Raw genomic sequence first — 22,327 nt, forward strand, 5'->3', positions numbered from 1 at the left:
TCTCGTATCTCCGCAGAATGATGAGACGTTACTTAGCGTGCTCTCTGACCCCAGCTTGTTAATATTTAAATAATTTAATTTTGTATTTGGGCTAATTTAATTGTCCATCTTGTTGCTTAGACTAGCTGAGGGTTTCTTGTAAATATTGATGTGAGTGGCGGTCGGTGTTGGAGTAGGCTGCAATGTTCCGTCACGCGTCGCACCACACACACACCCAAACACTCGCCACCCACCACAACGCACAATCCTTACCCACTACACTTTGTGTCTTTAGTAATAACATTGTTTTCTCGAAATATCTGAAAAAAATGAATATATGTACACATACCGTGTACATGCGTACACATGTCACTGTTAGTTCTCAATAGTGTATATAAAACGTTGTGGGTGTGTATGTTGGGCGGGCGTGTGTAGTGACCTTCGGGGAAGGGGGGGTGTTATTATAGCAGCTTCCTGTCACCTGAACTCAGCGCCCCAGTCATTATAAACACTCGCCATTGTTATTATAAACAATCGTTATCGTTGGCATTATAAACACGTGTAGGAAGTATAGTATGTAAGTAATATCCTTCCTAATCTCATCAGCTGAGGTGCAGATAATGAGACGGGTCTGTTTTGATTGTTGCCATCGGAGGTGGTTAGTTTATTGTGCACCCCATACTCATCCTGTGAGCGGTAGCGCAAAAAGAATTACAGAGGGCACAAAAGGCCTTCATCAGACCTCAACAGAGGTTATTTCATTAACAATTTCATCTATCCTACACACGTTATAATTACAATGTCAGCTAGTTACAGAGAATGTTATATGTCAACAGTTATATATATACAGTAAGTCATTATACATTAATGGTAGGTCTTATCGCTTATACATAATTGTTTGAGCAATGGAGATATTACAGAGTCATAAGAAGCTACTGTTTATTATTAGTCTTTACAATACACTACTTGTTTCTTAATCTCATATGTCGCTTATCTACTGAGAGCGAAATATGGACACAGTGCAAGGATTTCAGGTATTTTATCCTTAGTAATAAGATAGGGTTCCATATCATCCAACGTGGGTTTAGATTTATCTCTTAATGGCTCAATTTTACTATATAATATATATTATATAATCTAAGATATAGTGTTCGAGTGTGTGTCCCTGTCTTTGTCCACACACTTTACACTTTACTTCATCTAGATCCCTATACAGGCCGAATTGCCAGATACTTGTAGCCAAGTCTTACTCGAGCTGTGACAACGTCTGTTAGTCTACTGACTTTGTTACTTGCCCCATACACATGTTTTACTTCACACATTTCATTGTGATGAACAATGGACCTGCTAGTTCCAGTTTGCACAGTTCTACTGTCTTCAAATTCATCCAAGAGCTCTCGTCTTATGACACTTTAAAGGGACCTATTTGATAACTCAAGATTCCGTTCAATACTGACTTTATTTACTGCAACATTAGCAAGGGCGTCAACTTTATCATGTTCCTGCAGGCCAATGTGAGAAGGAATCCACAACATTTTTATATTTACCTCCTGATTAAGTATGTTTATATATTTATGTCTGGCTTCGAAGACAGACACGTTATTACTTGATTGCAAACTATTTATTGCTCGTAGTGAGGAAAGGGAGTGAGAAATAATTAAGCTGTCTACTTCAGTGTTGTCAATAATTGCGAGTGCTACCAGTATTGTTCCCAACTCGGCTTGCATTTTGGATGCCCAATTACTAACTCTTACATTCCTTTGGCATAACCTATCTCTAAGTTGTCACATTCCTAGAAGTCCTACACTGGTTCTTGGTCCACTCATGTCATCATTGTCACTATAAACACTCATGTCATCGTTGTCACTATAAACACTCATGCCATCGTTGTTACTATAAACACTTGTTTCATCTTTGTTACTATAAACACTTGTGTCATCTTTGTCACTATAAACACTTGTGTCATCTTTGTCACTATAAACACTTGTGTCATCTTTGTCACTATAAACACTTGTGTCATCTTTGTCACTATAAACACTTGTGTCATCTTTGTCACTATAAACACTTGTGTCATCTTTGTCACTATAAACACTTGTGTCATCTTTGTCACTATAAACACTTGTGTCATCTTTGTCACTATAAACACTTGTGTCATCTTTGTCACTATAAACACTTGTGTCATCTTTGTCACTATAAACACTTGTGTCATCTTTGTCACTATAAACACTTGTGTCATCTTTGTCACTATAAACACTTGTGTCATCTTTGTCACTATAAACACTTGTGTCATCTTTGTCACTATAAACACTTGTGTCATCTTTGTCACTATAAACACTTGTGTCATCTTTGTCACTATAAACACTTGTGTCATCTTTGTCACTATAAACACTTGTGTCATCTTTGTCACTATAAACACTTGTGTCATCTTTGTCACTATAAACACTTGTGTCATCTTTGTCACTATAAACACTTGTGTCATCTTTGTCACTATAAATACTTGTGTCATCTTTGTCACTATAAACACTTGTGTCATCTTTGTCACTATAAACACTTGTGTCATCTTTGTCACTATAAACACTTGTGTCATCTTTGTCACTATAAACACGTGTGTCATCTTTGTCACTATAAACACTTGTGTCATCTTTGTCACTATAAACACTTGTGTCATCTTTGTCACTATAAACACTTGTGTCATCTTTGTCACTATAAACACTTGTGTCATCTTTGTCACTATAAACACTTGTGTCATCTTTGTCACTATAAACACTTGTGTCATCTTTGTCACTATAAACACTTGTGTCATCTTTGTCACTATAAACACTTGTGTCATCTTTGTCACTATAAACACTTGTGTCATCTTTGTCACTATAAACACTTGTGTCATCTTTGTCACTATAAACACTTGTGTCATCTTTGTCACTATAAACACTTGTGTCATCTTTGTCACTATAAACACTTGTGTCATCTTTGTCACTATAAACACTTGTGTCATCTTTGTCACTATAAACACTTGTGTCATCTTTGTCACTATAAACACTTGTGTCATCTTTGTCACTATAAACACTTGTGTCATCTTTGTCACTATAAACACTTGTGTCATCTTTGTTACTATAAACACTTGTGTCATCTTTGTCACTATAAACACTTGTGTCATCTTTGTTACTATAAACACTTGTGTCATCTTTGTTACTATAAACACTTGTGTCATCTTTGTCACTATAAACACTTGTGTCATCTTTGTTACTATAAACACTTGTGTCATCTTTGTCACTATAAACACTTGTGTCATCTTTGTTACTATAAACACTTGTGTCATCTTTGTTACTATAAACACTTGTGTCATCTTTGTTACTATAAACACTTGTGTCATCTTTGTTACTATAAACACTTGTGTCATCTTTGTTACTATAAACACTCACGTCATAGTTGTCTTTATATGTTAATCCCTAAATGTTCACTGGGAGCCGACACGCAGCTCCCGTGGTGCTGACTTTACAGGTCGTGATCTATACATCTCTTAACATCTCTTTGACTCGTCTAATTCTCAAGCTTCCATACATACCATCTTCTATTACTATCCACTGCGAACATCTCTTTTGTGTCTTCTCTGTCAAATCGCCCCCCCCCCCCCACTGAGTATTTTGTACGTCTCTATCATATCCTCTCTCTTTCTCTTATCTTTTTAGCGACTTCAGATCTAGGGATGATAGATTTAGTTCTTTCAGATTTTCTTCATACCCCATCCCTGTGCGTATATTTAATATTTGTATTTAGTATTTGTATTTACAGAATCGAGTTATTAGCTCTTGGACCCCGCCTTTCTAACCAATTTATTTTTCCTTTATTATGTGTACTACATATATTTCTCTCTAACACACACACACATCCCCAGAAAGCAGCCCATAGCAGCTGTTTACTGTTAGGTGAACAGATCACCACGGTGAAAGAAACTGCTCATTTGTTTCCGCCTCCGCCGGAGATGGAACCCGGGCCCTTAGGACTATGAACCCAGAGCACTGTCCACTCAGCCACGAGGCCCCGTAAATGTGTGTATGTGTGTGTGTGTGACCAGGATATAAAACATCACCAGGAAGGAGCCAGTCCCATTACATCGTTGTCACCAGCACCATGAAGCTAATTGGTGAGCTGATCGGGATTAGTTCGTGAGCTTCTAAGGGATTGGGGGGAGGGGGGGAATGGTTGTTTCGTCGTGTGTCTTCATAGTGTCGAGGCGAGTAGCTAATCTGCTTGCAGCTGAGGAATTTTGTGGAAGATATATTTTCACCAATGCTGGAGAATGCTGCCTAATAATACGTTTGTTTTCCTTGTTAAATCAGATATGTCGTGACCGCCTCTGTGTCGTGGTCACCTCTGTGTCGTGGTCACCTCTGTCTGTGTCGTGGTCACCTCTGTCTGTGTCGTGGTCACCTCTGTCTGTGTCGTGGTCACCTCTGACTGTGTCGTGGTCACCTCTGTCTGTGTCGTGGTCACCTCTGTCTGTGTCGTGGTCACCTCTGACTGTGTCGTGGTCACCTCTTTCTGTGTCGTGACCACCTCTGTCTGTGTCATAACAGAAGAGTTGTCACGGATATATTACAAGTCTAACTGTCATTCCTAGTTGTTACTATTATACATCACAAGAATATCCGGTCAATGTTAAGGAAATTATCATCTTAAAAGCTGTTAATGTGTGTTACAGTGATGGTGGGAGTGTTGATGGCGGCCTGGGCGGCGGTGCTGATGGTAGACGCCGCGCCTCAACCCGACCTCTTCAGGTATGCTGACTCTTCCTATGTGTTCCCTCTTGTTTTCTTTCTGGGACAGGAGCGGAATCCACCGCGCCTGACTCCCGGGTTAGTGTGAGGTGTTGTGTGTGGAGAGTGTGAGGTGTTGTGGGTAGAGAGTGTGAGGTGTGAGGTAGTGTGAGGTAAACTATCAACAATAACATTGTCGCCGTCAGGTTACCCAGGCGTGCGGGACCCCAGCAGGAGGAGGAGGAGGAGGAGGAACTCACTCTCTCATCAGGTAAATATTCTCACCTGCTCCTCACACCGGCTTGCTTCGTGCATTGTCTCACTCCAACAGCTACACCAGACTGTGTACTGGAGTAGTGTTACCAGACTGTGTACTGGAGTAGGGTTACCAGACTGTGTACTGGAGTAGGGTTACCAGACTGTGTACTGGAGTAGGGTTACCAGACTGTGTACTGGAGTAGGGTTACCAGACTGTGTACTGGAGTAGTGTTACCAGACTGTGTACTGGAGTAGGGTTACCAGACTGTGTACTGGAGTAGTGTTACCAGACTGTGTACTGGAGTAGGGTTACCAGACTGTGTACTGGAGTAGGGTTACCAGACTGTACTTGAGAAGTGTTACCAGACTATACTGGAGTAGGGTTACCAGACTGTGTACTGGAGTAGGGTTACCAGACTGTGTACTGGAGTAGGGTTACCAGACTGTGTACTGGAGTAGGGTTACCAGACTGTGTACTGGAGTAGAGTTACCAGACTGTGTACTGGAGTAGGGTTACCAGACTGTGTACTGGAGTAGGGTTACCAGACTGTGTACTGGAGTAGGGTTACCAGACTGTACTGGAGTAGGGTTACCAGACTGTGTACTGGAGAAGTGTTACCAGACTAGACTGGAGTAGGGTTACCAGACTAGACTGGAGTAGGGTTACCAGATTGTGTACTGGAGTAGAGTTAGGGCGGCATTAATAAAGGGGATAGAAACAAGGCTCTAAAATATTCATTTAGGACTAACCTCAAAATAGTGGATTTTATGTGGTCAAATTTTTGCTTGGTGAGAAATATCCATCATCCATAATTATAAAAAAAATATACAGGTACTTTTAATTGGTAATAACTTGACAAAGGATAGCTAATAAATGTCTCATTAGTACAAAAATTTACCATAAAGAAAGCTGGAAATTGAGAAGTATGAACACGAAGTCCAAACCCTCTCTCCCATTGTCATCGCTGGTCTTTGTATGTGGTATTTTAAACCACTGAGTCAGTGTTCACTTCTGCGGCTCTTCATTAAGCAACTTTTCAGTGATCAGCTTACATTTTAGTGTGTACTGATTCTTCTTTGTGAGTGACAAGATAGTATTTATCTGTTCCCCTTTAGGAGTAAACCAGATGCCAACTATTCTCAGTGTTATGATAAACTAGTAGATTACCTATTGCCGTGACTGCGTATCTTTAAGCGCTCTTCTCTTATTCCAAGATCCTGATTTATTTTTATTTTCTTTTATTGGTGTGCGCGAGACTAAGGAGAAACTGATGTGTCCTCCCCCGCGTGAGAGATGCATCACCATGAAGAGCTTCCAAGGTCCCAAGACTTGCATCGACAACAACTCCTGCATCAAACCCTCTGATGTCTGCTGTATTGACGAATGCATTGATAACATGAAAATCTGCAAGCCCGGTAATCGTATATGATTGCCACCGCTGAAGACGCCAGCAAATGAGTACGTAGCAAGCTGTAGAGGGGCCACGAGGAGCAGCATGAAGGACAACAACACAGCATGTCAGTGTGGCAACTCTGTGTAACAATAAACCTATAATTCTAAAAATAAAACCTGTAGTTCACCACTAAACCTGATGAACTCTTGTAAGAAATTAGCCCAACTTTAAAAGTTTTTTAATAAACACGAGGCTTTTTTTCTCCTCACAGCCCACACTTCCATTCCCAATAGATAACCAAGATATATGTCTATAGTTCCTTTGTTGTGTATCGTCTGTTATAGACTCACAATCAAGAGGACAGAAGGACAGAAACTATTTTGGCAGCGTTTCTTTTCACCTGATGCTCTGTTCACATAGAAGTAAGGTACCTGTTGTGGGCTTCATCCCGGGGGAAATTTCATTAACTTAGTCCATCAGAACCTTGAACCACAGACCACATAAGAAGCAGCTCGAAGTTCTATCCATTGAGCCACCAGCACTCACGGTAAGGACGGAGTCCAGAGAGACTTAATTACCTGCAATGCAACTGGAACTTTACGCCTTTCTGGGGGTGCCACTTTGCCATGAAAGTATGAGGTGATCCACAACCAATCACCTAAATAGTTTTGGCACTAATCTAACTGCATACCTCTGCATCTTTTCAATTTTAGCTTTATGTTTCACGAGATTTGGGTTTCAGGCCAGTGCTACATATTCCAGTATTGGTCTAACAAGCTGTGCAGATTGCTTTGAAAGCATCCTGGTTTAGGTTTCTAATGTTTGCCAGCATTCCATGTGCTGCTGATGTCACCCTGCCTATATGTACCTCCGGTGTTAGCACTGAAACTACATATTTAGTCACAAATCTCTTTCTCCGATTCCTGTAGTTGCCTTCCATTTATGGTGAGATCCTTCTGGTCTTTCTCCCCTTCTCCATCTTCAGTATCTTGTAATTATTGAGACTGAACTCTAGCAACCATGTGTTCTTGCCCGGGTCTGGACTTTGTCACGATCCTCCTGTAACATTTTGCGGTCGTCTTTTTTTTTTTACATTCCGTGTTATCTTTGCATCATCTGCAAACATTGACGATCTCACTCCTTCGGGTAGATCATTAATATAAATTTAGAACAGCAGTGGTCCTAGGATCGATCATTAGGGAACCCTCACTTGTTACATTCCTCCAGCTAGAGACCTCGCCTCAGATTGAGACTTTTTAATTGTCTTCTGTCCTTCAGGTACTTTCTTACCCAGTATAGTATCTTCCTAATTATTCCAGCTTGCTCTTCCATCACGAACAGCAGCCTTTCATGAGGAACAGTGTCAAATGCTTTTTGACGGTGTAGGAAAATGCAATCTACCCAGCCTTCTTTTCTCTGTAGTATTTTACAAACTTTGTCATAGAACTCGACCAAGTTATAAGGCATGAATTTGTTCTTTCCAAATCTCCACAGTGGGTGGAGATTTTTCCTTTCTAAATCTGCAGGGTGGGTGCATGGAGTAGAGGCAGCGACGGGGACACCATCTGTGGGTGTGGGGGTGAAGGTCTGGGTGCTGGAGGCCGCCACTCGCCTCAGTAATGTCAACAATGAACGGCTCAAAGCAGGAGTGGGACGAGTCTCACATAAGAAAGTACTTTTTCCCCACAGAGCAGATCCCACGTCTTTCCTGCAATGATTCCCAGGCTGTTGAACTTATTTCTCAAGAGGTCAGTAGTGTTGGGAGCCGCGGGGTGTGCCAGTCTGACTCGGGACAGGAGGCCATGTATGGTTGGGACATGACAGCCAAGGGGCAAGTATACAACATCACGAAATTAATCAGACCAACTTTTAATCAAATTTGTCAACGTGAGAAAGCTCATGAAGTCAAATATAAGTAAAGCCATGCTAACCCGTCCTAACAAAATAAAATCTAAAATTACTGTATTAAGAAAAAATAGTTGTAAATATTTAAATGTTAGTGTATAGTGTACTGGAAACTTCATTCATGAATTGTCACATATTACATTCTCCAAGTAACCCACAGATTCCAGCACTTTGCCCTGGGCATAAATTGCAAGCCATTTTAAAACTATGCTGTCTGTTCACCATTTATTTATTTATACATATACAAGAAGTTAAATTGGGTTTATGAGAGTACATAGCATGATGTGTTTACATTCTTGTAAAGCTGTTAGTACGCACAGTGTTTTGGGCAACCATTGTAGAAAAGGAAACTGTTTAGGGTTTCTAAATGCCCATAGCTAATGACTGACCTTTCCCAGGATACAACACGCAAGTCAAATAACTCCCAGGAACACTATAGTACCTATTCACTGTTACGTGAACAGAGACCTCAGGTGAAAGAAAATGTACCCAAATATCTTCTCTGCCCGGAAATTGAATCAAAGACTAATGAGTAGGGTTGCAAAAGTTCACCCCCCCCCCTCACACCCTCTTCCCCTGAGTAGAACGGCTCAATGATGGCACTACCCATTTTATTTTTTTTAACAACCCTTACCCAGCCCAAGTAAACCTAACCTAACCTGACAAAAATTAAACAAAATATATATTTATGTAAACTTTGTGGGGTATATGACATCACTATGATGCCATTTAAGTTCTAGGATCTTTTTGGATATTAAGACAATTTGGCTCTGAGGCAATTATGCTAACATGTCAACAACATTACCTTGCATCAGACTGATAAAGAAAATGACCTTGAAGTCAAAATCCACCAATCATTGAATGTTGCATAAGTAGGAACTGCAGTAAACAAAACAAACAAAAATCTATCAAACTCTAGGAATAGCCAAATGAATATATGACTTCAATTAAGGAAAAGAGGATAATTATTCACCTGAACAAATCTCTAGTGTGCCCCTATTTGGACTACTGTATCCAAGCATGGGAGACTTCAACTTTAGGAAATATGTTTTAAAGAAGCTTAAACACTAGGCAACAAAAATCATCACAGAACTAAGTCTACTCATACCAGGAACGGTTGAGGGAGATAAATGTTAACCCATCAAAAGGTTAACAACACTGTAAATCAGACATGACAGGGTTGATCTCATTGAAACTTTCAAGATACTGAACATGTTGGAGGAGGAGTTTTTGTCTATGGAAACTTTTTATCAAATTCAGCAGTCTAACGCAGCGACAACTTGTGCTCATATATAGTATATATATGACACAGTTATGGTAAGGGACAAACCCATAACTTGAAGTGAAAATACCGACCAATATCCCTCCCACCCTAGCCTACCACTAGCCCTTCCCTCTCACCAACCTCCCTTAACTACCCCTAAACCCAACCACTAACCTATACCATCATTACTTTTCACCCACACACCCACACTACCATTCAAATCCCAACCACACTGAACATTGCTAACTGTTTATTTATTATTACATTTTTACATGTACACTGTATAGGTACTGTATATACTGTATAACAAACAACTGTTGGGTTGTGAAAGTTCGAGAACTAATTGGTACATTCTTTAAATGGTATATTTTTGTAAAGCCACTAACATTCATGGCATTTCAGGCAGCATCCCCCAACCCCACACCCTCACCTAAATGACACCCTCTCTGTAATACACTTTTGTAAATAAAATATTATTGGTATTATTATAATATTATACTGAGGCATGACATCAATATATTTAACTAAGCTCATCATTTGTAGTTACCTAAGGTTTCTGAGAAATGTGTATATTTGTTTTGAACTGCTAAACATTTATATGTTGCCAGTCTTTCCCATTGCATAATTCCCTTAGTCTTACATTATTATTGAATGCTTCTTCTAGTTTCTTTGTCGGCTTCTGGATTCTATCCATCAAACTTGCTACTGCATATTCTACTTTTCTATGGAAAATCCTTCAAATTTTGTATATTCATTTGATTCTTTGAATCTCATCCTCCAAAATTTCCTTATTCCCTTCCTTGATCTCAATTGCTGGCTCCATCATAAACTGCTACATGACCCAAGCAGTTTGCTCGCTCTATGTTCTGACTCAAATATTTAAAACAAATTGTCATTTTATCATCTGCCAATTTAAGCCAGTGCTTTTGTTAAGCAAATGTGCGTAATTACAGAACCAGAGTGTAGTTACAGGATGAAAGCTATGCTTGTAGTGTCGCCTACCCAGTGCTTTGTCATACGGCACTTGAAACTCCCAACTGTTTTGACATTCACCACCTCACTTGCTCCAACTGTCTAGCACTCTTCACAAAAGAGACCTTTCCAATATTTTTTGGCACTTGTTTCCTTTCTTGAATTAATAACCTCTTGTTCTTGAAGTTGTAGGTTTCAAGAATTCCTCTGTCAATTTTGTTGATTTATGTTAATATTATAAATGCAGTGGTGATATCACCTTTTCCTTATATCTTCTAGTTTATATATTTAACACCTCTAGTCTCTCTTCATAGCTTTTGTTTTTCAGCTCTGGAAGCCATTTAGTAACATGTCTTTGCACCTTTTCTAGTCTACTGATGTTCTTCCCAAGATATGGGCACCTTACATCCACTGCATATTCCAACTTTCGTCTCATAAAGGTCGTGAACGTGTCAGTGTTTGTGCATTCTGTTGCATGTAGGAAAGTGCATAATTTGTGCTATTGGTTTTGTGGAGGGCTTGAGAGTTGGTAACAACCATTCCTCATCTTTCCTAGTAATAGTACAGTGCATATATGTTCTCATGTCTTTGAGTGTGTACTTTATATTGGGGCTAGATTTGCATAATTAAGCTTTAGACAGGTTTGATTAAGTTGAGGATTAGGTTGTTGGTTTTTGTTATGCCCTTTAATATACGAATAGTACAAAAACATGATTTTTGTGGGGGGTGAAAACAGTCTATAACTTTTTACATTCCAGCTGTAGTCACTAAAAGTGTTACTGTACTGTATCATTTTTTGAGGATGGGTTGATTTATGTATAGACATAAACTGTACATAAAATAGTTATACTGTAATTTAAATTTTTTGATTAGCTAAATTTTTTTGTTTGTTCAATCTTTCTTAAAACTGGGTAATACAAAAGTCACTTCATATAGATTACCAAAAGCTGTACTTTTTATATACTATACACTGCTGTACCTCTTTGTGGGATAGTGTATTAAGTGTTTAAACTTTTGCCATTAACTACTGTGTTGTTACTGTTTAAGTCGACTCGCAAGAAATTTTCATTGTCTCTTCTTTCAGAAACCAGTTGTCCTGACAGACACCAGACTCTGTGATACAGCTTTAAAATGGGACTTAGATTATTTAGAAGAAAATATGGGCAGTGATCGGTATATGGTATTTGTTTCTAAAAATCACAAGTTTAAATATTATGATGAGGCAAAGATTAAGCAGTACAAAACCAATTTTGTTCCACCAACTAGAAGAGTTGACATGACATTCTCAGAGTTCGTAAAAAAACTTGAGGAGTGGAAGCCAGGAGATGAAAGGTAAGAATGTAATTTTGCCTAGATTTTATACTGTATTAGGAATATTTGCTCATTGAATTTCTGTTTGTGAGTGTTCATAGTTTTACCCTCAAGGGGATCGATTGTTGTCACCAGTAGTAATCACCTAAGTGTAGTTACAGCAGGATGAGAGCTACACTCTGTGTCCCATCTTCCCAGTACATTTTCTCATATAACGCTTTGAAATTACTGACGGTTTTGGCCTCCACCACCTTCTCACTTAGCTTGCTCTAACCGTCTACCACCCTGTTTACAAAAGTGAATTTTCAAATTTTTTTGGCAGGTTTGTTTAGTTAGCTTAAATCTATGAATTTTTGTTCTTTCAAGTTCCAGATCTCAAGAATTCTTCTTTATCAATTTTGCCGAATCCCATTAATATTTTATATGTAGTGATTGTACATACTGTATACTCTTTTTCTTTTATCTTCTAGTTTTTAGCTAGTTTATTGTGCATTCCATACACATCCTGCAAGTACTGACTAAGCGCCCTTATCCAAATTATATGGAAAAGATCCCCTGCTGGATAAGCCAGACATTTGGATAAGCAGAATTCTTACAGGGGAAGTCCAAAAATAACCATTTTTGCCTTTTTATGTACCACAACCACCATAATTCTTATTTCCACACAGACTATAAATAAAAAATGTAATTTAAAAGAGAAACTTCATTTTACCTTGTTGTAGTTTATCCTCGTGTGTGATACTTTAGATCTTGAAATGTGTAGTTCTTGAAAATTTACGTAACCTAATCTCTGGTTTTGTAGATCTGAGGCAAAGTGAAATTGACACTAGTAATTCCGTCTATCTTCATACTATCACTCAGGAAGACCTACACATTATGGATCATCCAATAAAATCAGCAGACTTCTAAATACTACTGAACGGCTTAGACTCGGTTATAAATACAGTATCTCTGGGAATTTTCATTGTCTGCTGATGTTGATCTGACCAATTGTAAACGGTGTCAATAAAATTATTTGTACACCCTCCATCACTGTGATGGAGTGCGAAAAGATACGTGAATTCAGAGACAATTCTATAACAAATGTTCTAGAGTTGTGTAAATAAATAATTAATTCAAACTGATCTGCTACCAGAAATCTTAGCCAAATATCCCCAGTTTACAGGGCCATCTTAAAATATCCCCAGTTTGCAGGGCCATCTTAACAGCATTAAGGGCCCCTGGGTAAACCAGTGTGACAATCACTCACAGGAATAAAAAGTAAATGGTCGATAATATTAAACATAAATTTATTTTATTGGCACTTGGTGTTAAAACCAAAACATGTATTGGCACCAGTAACAAAACTGGTGTTAAAACATTAAAAATATGCTGTAGTGCAGCAACTAATCAACATGATAAACATTTGAACAATACACAAAGCTTGAAAAAAACAATAATACTCAGTAGTACTTATGACCAATTCCCTTTTCCAGGAATTTATGCATTTTGAGATGTTCTGCCAAGAAAGGGTCAAATTCACTCAGCAGCTCTAGTATACTTAAATAGTTGCCATTTTTTGCTGACCCAATAATCTGATTTTCTCCACGAAATGGCAGATCTCTAGAGGCAAAAAAGTGAATTACAGAAACCACGCGTGTCAACACTTTGTCAATATTTCTGCTCTGTGCGATGTTGCTCAAGTAATAAAGAATCTACACTTCCAGTTTCTTTACGCCTTATCAAATATGCTGTCATGCACTTTCGATGTTCTTCTCCTTTTCATGTTCTACAATAACATTGCTGTGCCTCCTGTCATTGAACCCAATGTAGTAAAGGAAGATTCTTTCTTGGACTATAGGTGACATACAAAGCAGTACAAACGACCTTGGGATGGTGAATAGAGTAGCCATTCACGTTTTGCATACTCGCCATTCCGCAGTTCACATTTGAACACATTGTTTGATAAATACCTTGCTTTTATATTCTCTACTCTAGCTGTTTTATACACTCTACGTGAGTTTGGAAGGTTGCTATCAGGATTCTGACATGACGAGGGCCAACTACGAATCCAGTAAACTAGTATCATAAATGTTCCATACCCAGGATCTGTCTCTTGGATTGCAAACTACTTTACTGCTACAGATTTGGGTATCTTCTCTTGTAAAATGTCACCAGCAGCAGCAACAGGCAACGATGGTATGTCTGCTGAAACTGGATGATTGGTAGCAGGAATCTATGTAGATGTGGCTCGCCACATATGTCTGTTGCTTAATTTAGAAACTGTACTTATGGTCGATCTCGAGCCCATTGTTAATGTAATGATGTGCACTGAATTTTGCAACTAGCTCATCAAGATTGTAACCTGCTTAGCTGAAGGAATTGTGGGGTTCAGTCCCCGAGCCCATTTGGGCCTCTGTAACCCTTCCGCTACTGTCCACAAGATGGGTATGGGGTGCATAATAAGTGAACGAAACTAAACTGGTTATCTGAATTTGTTCGGATATGGGAAAGTTTGACAGAAAATTATCTGAATTAGATTTTGACCAGATAACCCAAATATTCGGTTTAATGGGCTTAGGATACCGAGCTTATACATTAGTAACCAAAAGAATTATGAAGGTTATAAAAGTTCTTAGTCAGACTTCACTGGATGTTCTGACATTAGCTTTAGCAATTTATCTACACACCTTAGATTTAATTATAATGACTGCCAGGAAAGATAGTAAATGTAAATGTCAAGACAGTAAATCTGCAGCATTTTATCCCAGGTTTTATTCCACAGGACTGTTGACCTTAATGCTGCTAAACTTCCTCCAACAGAGCATACTTGCAGCAGGGTCTGAACAATACCGTTGGACAAGGTATTGTGATGGACTTTTTGAAGTTTAACTGGCAGTGGCTTAATGTTCAGCAGAAGAGGAACAACTGGGGTCCCCTCACATCTAATCTCCTACTTGTTGGCATGGAAGGTTAGATCCACTCAACGTATAAACTTTCCAAACATTTTTATATACCCTGTATTCGTTTTTTTGTCATTTATTCTACTTGAAGTACAGTACTTTTACAATAGAATGCCTGTCATGTGGGTAAATTGTATAATTCCCATTGTTGGGACAAAAAGCCTATACTAGTACTTAAGGCCTGTTGAGGTCTTTCCTGGGTCAATTACTGACCCTTCCCAGGATGCATCCCACAACAATTGCCTAACTTCTTGGTACCAATTACTGTACCTAACAGATGCATCAGGTGAAAGGAAACATGCCCAACCACTTGGCCTTCCCGGGGATTGAACCCGAGTCCCTCAGTTGCAAGTTAAGGATGCAGAGTATTGTGCTACAGTAAGTAACCAGAATATTTTTCTCAACTAATCTGCAATGGTATAAAAGTGGTACCAAATATATAATAAACACTGCAGCATAAATTTACAATGTTGGTTTTGATAGTGTATAATATTTGTCCTGAATACTGTATTTCAATTACAGGTTATTTACCTTCAGACAGGGCATCCTTAACATTAATACAGTGGTTAGCACTGTTGAATCACTGTCATTTGGACCCAAGTTCTATTTCATGGTAGGATAAGGTGTTTAGCCAGGCTTCCTTACACCTGATACTTCTGTTCACCTTGCAGTAAATAGGTACCCAGAAGTCGAGGCAAATGTTATGGGTCATTGGAGACCCCTCAATAAGCCTAACAAGCTTCCTGTTGCTGGTGATGGCAAACCATTTACTAATGAATTTAGTTTTACATGTGGGCTTCACACATGTGTGAAGCCTGTGTGATAATATTGATTATGCTAATAATAAAACATAATAATTTATGAAATAAATCATCTTCAAGTAATTTTACTTAGAAATCAAACAATGAAATTGTATACAATAGAACTCAGGCATTGAGATTTAAGACATGTATAACTGTCAAAATTTGACCTTAGATTAAAAGATCTTTGGTCATAAACTGCAGTGAAAGAGCTCTGGTATAATTGAATGGTAAATTGCCAAAGCAGTTTTATTTCATTACATAAATTTTAGTAAAAAAAACACAGGGTAAAAAGATAGTTATACAGTATGGTACTGTATTGTACTTGCTTTCAGAAACAAATTAATATTTATTATTGGGAATATTTATTGAAACTGGTTCACTGTAAAGTGCAGTATTTCTGTTTACAAATATTATATATATATGGGCTTCTTTATAGGTTTCCCTTTTATCAGCTGTCACATTTAGTTTGCACCCTAGGTATAATTTCTTATGTCAGTACAGTAGTCTTAGAGTTGTGAACAGTCATGCAGAGAGAAATCCTGGCATCGTCATCACAGGGAATTTTCAGATGTTCACTGCAGGATTAAACAAAATGCTAAGGGTCACTTGAGATTACTCAATCCAGCTCAGACTGACCAACAGACTTGTGCAATTAGTAAAACTTGAAGTCTTTCCAAGTCCAATTTTGACACTACAAGTAACTGGCAACAGTGTGTCCCCTTCTAACAGCTTGCTTATTTGCCCACGAACCTCTTTTTCCGGTAACCAGGTGGCAGCATCAGGTGCGACTGAGAGTTCTAAGACCCGGAGTTTCCCAAATGATCCCTGACTGAAACCTGATTTCTGAGCTCTTGCATTCATTTTTCTCTTAAGTGTTTTCAGCAGACGAAAACATAAACCAGAAATGTTCAGAGTAAAATTCACTTGTAATTCAGAGCAATGTAAAAGCCCCATTCTAGGTTTCCAAGGCCTGGCACATGTGGTGATGTGTAAAGCTAATGGAATAAAAAGCACCCTGCAACTCCTAAGTACACCAGATTAGATAACCTCTAATCTGTCCCTAAGTAAATCATTAGCTTTACACATCACCACATAGCTGTGTGCCAGGTCTTGGGAACCTGGAATGGGGCTTAGGTGACTTGCCCCATAAGAGACTTGCTTCCTTGTATTGTGAAAATATAATTGTTAATTTTAAAAAACCTGTTACTGTTTAATTTAATTATCTACTTTTTGCTTAAGATCATGAATTAGCTTTACTTTATTAAGTAAAGTATTTTATAAATATTTATAAAGTAATATTACTTTATTACTTAAGAGTGTAATTTCCAGTGCAGGTAAGGTGAACTAAAGCCAGAAAAATATATTTTGTTTATAATTCTAGGTAATGTGACTCCTGTGCATTATGACGAGCAACAGAACTTCTTCTGCCAGTTGATTGGTTACAAAAGGTGCATACTTTTTGCACCAGAGCATTATAGTCATCTCTATCCATACCCAGTGTATCACCCACATGATCGACAGTCTCAGGTAAACTTAACACTGTAACACTTTTAAGTATTCCTGATAAGGATACCTTATGATTTTGTTATGTTTATTATGTTTTATTGTTCTCTTTCCATGAAGCTTTTAACTTGGGTATGCCTTATCTTATTTGGAAACTAATAACGGTAATGTATGACAAACAGTAGAATTTCCTATTAAATGTGAGCTATATAGCCCAGTGGTGACAACCTTTATATATTTTGTAATTTACATTTATCATGGTCTACTTACAATATAAAACTAAGCTTCATATTGGTATTGGGCAATGTAGCCACCAAGAAACCATTTTTAGTCAAAAGGGAAAAGGGGCTATCTTCCCGTAGGAAGAAACTAAGCATCCCTTTGCAAATAGTACAGGTAGTATAAAAATTATGAAAATATAGATAGAATTACAAATAAGGGTTTAGAGCTACAAGAATAGTTGGGGAACTGCACTCTCATATTATACCAGTTATGGAGACAAAAACAGATAAGCTGCATAATTACATACTATATTTCGAACGGGATTGCAAGATCTAAGGAAGTAAAGGAAGGATTAGCCCTACTGATACAAAAATATTAATCATTTGTATATACATAATACATTGCTTTATTTATGTTTGCATTGGTTGAGTTTTTTAATTCATGTAGATATAGTTAATTTGAAGACCAATACTATTAAGAGTAAATGCACTTACAGTTAAAACTATATCTTCATGACTTGTCAGGAATCCTTGACTCCTGTCCTCTGGACAATTTTTCTAACACATGTATGGTTCTGTCACGAATCATTGTTGCTGGTATCGGAGGCAAATTACAAGGAAAAATATCATCATCACTAGGTTTCTCATTTTAATCGGTTCAGGAGGCATTAGCCTGAAGAAAAGGAAAAAGAAAGTTGTATTGTATTACAGTACGTACTGTATATGCATCTAAAAACTTTAAATGTTTACCAAATTGGCTCTCAATATTTAAATTATCCAAAAATTACTAATAAGCATATTAGTAGTAAAATTTGTGAATATCATTATATTAGTATTTTTTTAGATTCCTTCCTTCCTTTTGTTTTACTTAGTTGTATACAGTATATCTCTATGTTAAAAAAAGGATGCAAATAGATTTTACATACGAATTAACAAAACAAATTTTCCTTAGGTTGACTTTGATGAACCTGATGCTGAGAAGTTTCCAGGTCTTGAACATCTGCAAGGGGTGGAGGCGGTAGTGGGTCCTGGTGATGTCCTCTATATACCCATGTACTGGTGGCATCACATAGAGAGCTTGCCAAATCTTAGTCATACAGTTTCTGTCAACTTCTGGTATAAGGTAGGTTAATAATAAAAACTATCTCCTCACTGCATTGATTGCAGAAGCCTATCGGATGTTTATAAACGGGTAGAAAATTTGATCATCCCTATAATTTGTTGCCTTTTGGGAACTTTGGGAAAAGGGTATGAACTCTTTATTGGCGCAGCCATTAAAGTCTTATGTCGTGACTAAAAATAGTTCACTAATGAAATTGGGGAAAATCACATATGATGATTGGAGCACAGCACATAATTGCAATGTAAGGGTTAATACATATGATCATATATTCTTCCATTTTGTATAACCACTTCATGGGTTAATGGGTTGACAATGGCACTCATAATAATTTAGAAAATTATAAGTCCATTTCCAGTATTTCACTAAACATTAAAATGTCTTATCAAAATAAAATGTCATGCTTCAAAAAATTACTTTAGTAAAACAAATTTTACCTAATTTATTATAAATTCAAAATTTAATTGTAATAGGCTAATTATTCACAGCAAATTATGTACCATTTTAAGAAAACCCTTCCTCTTTCATTATTACTAAATAAAACATAAATTATTTATATTATTATGCTAGAGGTGATGGTCATGGTGGTGGTTGCTGCTCTTGACTACCATAGCTAGTAATCATCTTATAGTCGTGTCCCCTCCTCCCTCCTATTGATAAACCAGCACCACCACACTTGAACATTCAACACCATCACCTCCCCTCTCCCTTTCTTTAGACTAGGTCTACAGTACTACTCATAAATTGTCTCCTGCCATCTCATGTGGTGTTTTCACTCAATGTCCGTATTAGTCAATTATTTTCCTTGCATTTTCTTTGTCTGACAGCCACATTACCTAAAGTTTAGTAGTCTTTCTTGTATATTAATCACATATATGCTTTCTCATGACATGTAGCTGAATTCTATTCAAGATCTGAATTCAAGATCAGAAGAATTTGTCAGTATTTATGAAGTAAACATTTCTTAAGCAATTGTCAGTAGTACCTTAACATTATTTCAAACTCATTGAAATTATTTCCACTACACCTACCACCGTAACTGACAGTGGGAAATCTGCTCTTTTGAGGTTATGTATTGGGCATAAACGTCTTGTTCACGGACATTTAATGGAACGCCGTCCTGCTCCTTACTGTCCAAACTGCCTTGTCCCTCTTACAGTCGGGCATCTCCTTGTTGAATTCCTGATTTTCAGGATGTTCGTGTGTCTTTCTTCGCAACTGTCCCTTAATAGAATCCTTTGTACCTTGATAGAATCCTTTGTCCCTCGATAAACTCTCTTGTAATTCCAATTCCTTTGATTTTATTCACCTTGTGCGCTTTTGGTTTTGTATTATCATCCTCGGTGATATTTAGCGCCTTTTGAATATCGATCAATGCTGATAGTGCTACACAGTCTTCCCTGCTTGGTGCCATCTTATGATAACTTCACTACATAGGCTCTCTTTCATTACATAAACATATGTCTTGGCAATTGTTGGGATTGACGGTTATCTTGATTGGTCTGTTTTGTCATGCTGTAGTTTTTTGATTGGTCTGTTTTGTCATGCTGTAGTTTTTGAAGTAAATGGTTCACATCTTTGTTTAGAATTCACAATAGTTTTTTGGTGAAAGTGGGTTTTTAAGTTAGAGATGAGCCATGTGCAAAATTTAGTCAAATATTTGTAAAGATATTAGGAAAGTTTAGGTTTGGTATTTTGTATCTATATGAATAAATATTAGTACAGGTGTAGCATAAACATTAGAGGTCAGTTTTTCAGGTGCGATACCTGCCTCAAATGAGTACCTGTATCTGTAGAGTATTTTTGTTTATAGTTTGAATAAAAAATATTTTTAAGATCAGGCAAATTGTGGTGTTTATTTGCTCACATTCTTACATATATTGAATAATAGCTAAAATTACTGAAAGGAGGTCAATTAAGTACAATATACGATATACATTTCAGGGAGGCCCAACGGAGAAGATAGAATATCCCCTCAAACCACGACAAAAATTGGCTGTCATGCGCAATGTTGAAAAGATGTTACTAGAAGCCCTGAAAGATCCAGCAGAAGTGGGACCTCTTCTGCGTTCACTCGTGATTGGCAGATATACTGGTGAAGAAGCAGAGCAGCAGGAAGCAAAGCTGTAATTTGGTGCTATTTAGACTAGTGATTTGTGAAATAATTTTGTGTTTTGGTACCTGTAATAAAATGGTGGAGTTACTATCGTACAGAAATATTGATTTTGTATATGGTAATAGCTTTAGAAATCACAGATATATTTCCTTGGCTTTATAATGTGAATATTTATAATGCTTATTAACCTCTGTGCTGCGTGTCTCTTATTGTGACATTCTGGTGGTGCGCCGAAATTGAAGCGCTCCCCCCCCCTCCCCCCAATTCTATTTTATTTGGATATTTTTCAATTTTCTTCCCTAAACATGTACACGTAAAATTAAAAAAAAAAATTTGGCTGTGGCAACGTAGAGAGTATGTGGCGTGACGTCACCAGAACATGATCACCCATGCAGGAAGTTCACAGAGGTGGTCGCGCAGGTGATTCAAGACTCGTGAGTTGCCACAAATTTATTTTCATTCATTTTTTCAATGCATTTTCATTGCTTTCTAATTTTAGAAAGATACTTTCTAAAATAAGCATCTAAGATAAGTATCTAAGATACTTTTTTATTGTATCTGATGCACATTTGTGTCCTTTACAATATGTACACAGTAGAACATTCATAATGTTCCAAGTAACTGTTTATTTACAATATGAACACACACACACTATTTACAGTCACACACTGTACTACACACTCAGTACTTCGGAGTGTGTGTGACGAAGGAAGGCCTGCTTCTTTCATGACCCAGCAGAAGGAAGAGTAATAATTATTCATTAATTATATTATTATTATTATAATAATTCTAATAATAATTGTTGTAGTTAATAATTATTACCCTTCATTTTGCTGGGTCATAAAGGAAGCCGGCCTCAGGTGAAAGGGGGCTGTGACGATCTCTGTCTGGAACCCATAGGTGCGGGGCTCGGACGTCCACCTCCTGGCGCTCATGTGGCCCAAGGTCTGCTTCAGGAGGCTGGGATCATTCTTGCCCTTGCTGGGGTGGTTACTCTCCGGCCCCGACCACGGTGGTCTCCAGGTTTGGAGTCCCTGTGCCTTCTTTTACCAACTTCGGGGTAAACTCCAGAGCTGGAGCCCCTAGGGCAGTTTGTTGTTGCCTGCAACCTCGTTCTGACAGTTCCTGAGACAGTGCTGGAATCAATCGTATTGGTCCTTTCCATTGGAGACTTTCAGCACCATGGAGAGGGGGAACCTGCTGCACGAGTGACGGCTTCTTCCCTGTATCGACCTACTCTGGCTTTACGTCCTGGAGAGTCTACCCCAGACCGACAACCAGCATGCAACTCCATAGTCTCCCGAGACTGATGGATGCCTACTATCACTACTACTACTTGGGAAGCAAGTGATAATCAAAGCAGCAGTCCATGGTACACAGCGCGACTTTGCACTCGATGCATCAGGTACACACATTTTCTCTTCCTGTTTCTTTGTTGTGTGCGCTTACAAAAAATGCACTCTTGTACACCTTTGGCTTTAGTTCCTGTAGGTGGTATGTAGCCAAGCCTGTGAAGTGTAAGGTAGTCAGAAAAAACTAGAGATTCATCAATGACTAAATTCTGTCCTGGTACAAAGTAATCGCAAAATTTTCGTCTGATACCTGTCTTGTGACATGTACCTGTTGAACACTGGGCTTGGAACAGCGCTCCGGTAGGCGCGCACAACTCCAGGGACTGATGACGCCAAACTAATATGGCACACGTCAGTTTGGATAGCTTCAGGGAGCCTCCGGGGCTCACCCCAGAAAATGGCATTTCGTTACATTCAATGCTGGTTATTTAAC

The 22,327-nt window shown here is 38.2% G+C and overlaps 2 protein-coding genes across 4 annotated transcripts; both read left to right on the forward strand.

Annotated features, from left to right (window-relative positions):
• Positions 1-2: 2 nt before the first annotated feature.
• LOC123745306 (uncharacterized) lies at positions 3-6,631 on the forward strand. 2 transcript variants are annotated; one of them, XM_069300754.1, is made up of 4 exons: positions 3-57; positions 4,679-4,754; positions 4,940-5,003; positions 6,236-6,631. In XM_069300754.1, exons 1-4 carry the CDS (start codon positions 18-20, stop codon positions 6,419-6,421), a joined length of 366 nt encoding a protein of 121 aa, XP_069156855.1. In that variant the 5' UTR covers positions 3-17; the 3' UTR covers positions 6,422-6,631. The 2 variants fall into 2 exon arrangements, with proteins under 2 accessions (XP_069156855.1, XP_069156856.1); XM_069300755.1 differs by lacking the exon at positions 3-57 and adding an exon at positions 3,880-4,120.
• Positions 6,632-7,941: 1,310 nt separating this feature from the next.
• On the forward strand, positions 7,942-21,826 carry LOC123745304 (hypoxia-inducible factor 1-alpha inhibitor). 2 transcript variants are annotated; one of them, XM_045725711.2, is made up of 6 exons: positions 7,942-8,133; positions 11,611-11,858; positions 14,640-14,788; positions 16,964-17,109; positions 18,259-18,429; positions 20,371-21,826. In XM_045725711.2, exons 1-6 carry the CDS (start codon positions 8,005-8,007, stop codon positions 20,554-20,556), a joined length of 1,029 nt encoding a protein of 342 aa, XP_045581667.1. In that variant the 5' UTR covers positions 7,942-8,004; the 3' UTR covers positions 20,557-21,826. The 2 variants fall into 2 exon arrangements, with proteins under 2 accessions (XP_045581667.1, XP_045581669.1); XM_045725713.2 differs by having other exon boundaries at positions 8,076-8,216.
• Positions 21,827-22,327: the final 501 nt, after the last annotated feature.

Source organism: Procambarus clarkii, chromosome 44 (genome assembly GCF_040958095.1).
Source record: "Procambarus clarkii isolate CNS0578487 chromosome 44, FALCON_Pclarkii_2.0, whole genome shotgun sequence".
Taxonomy (NCBI): domain Eukaryota; kingdom Metazoa; phylum Arthropoda; class Malacostraca; order Decapoda; family Cambaridae; genus Procambarus; species Procambarus clarkii.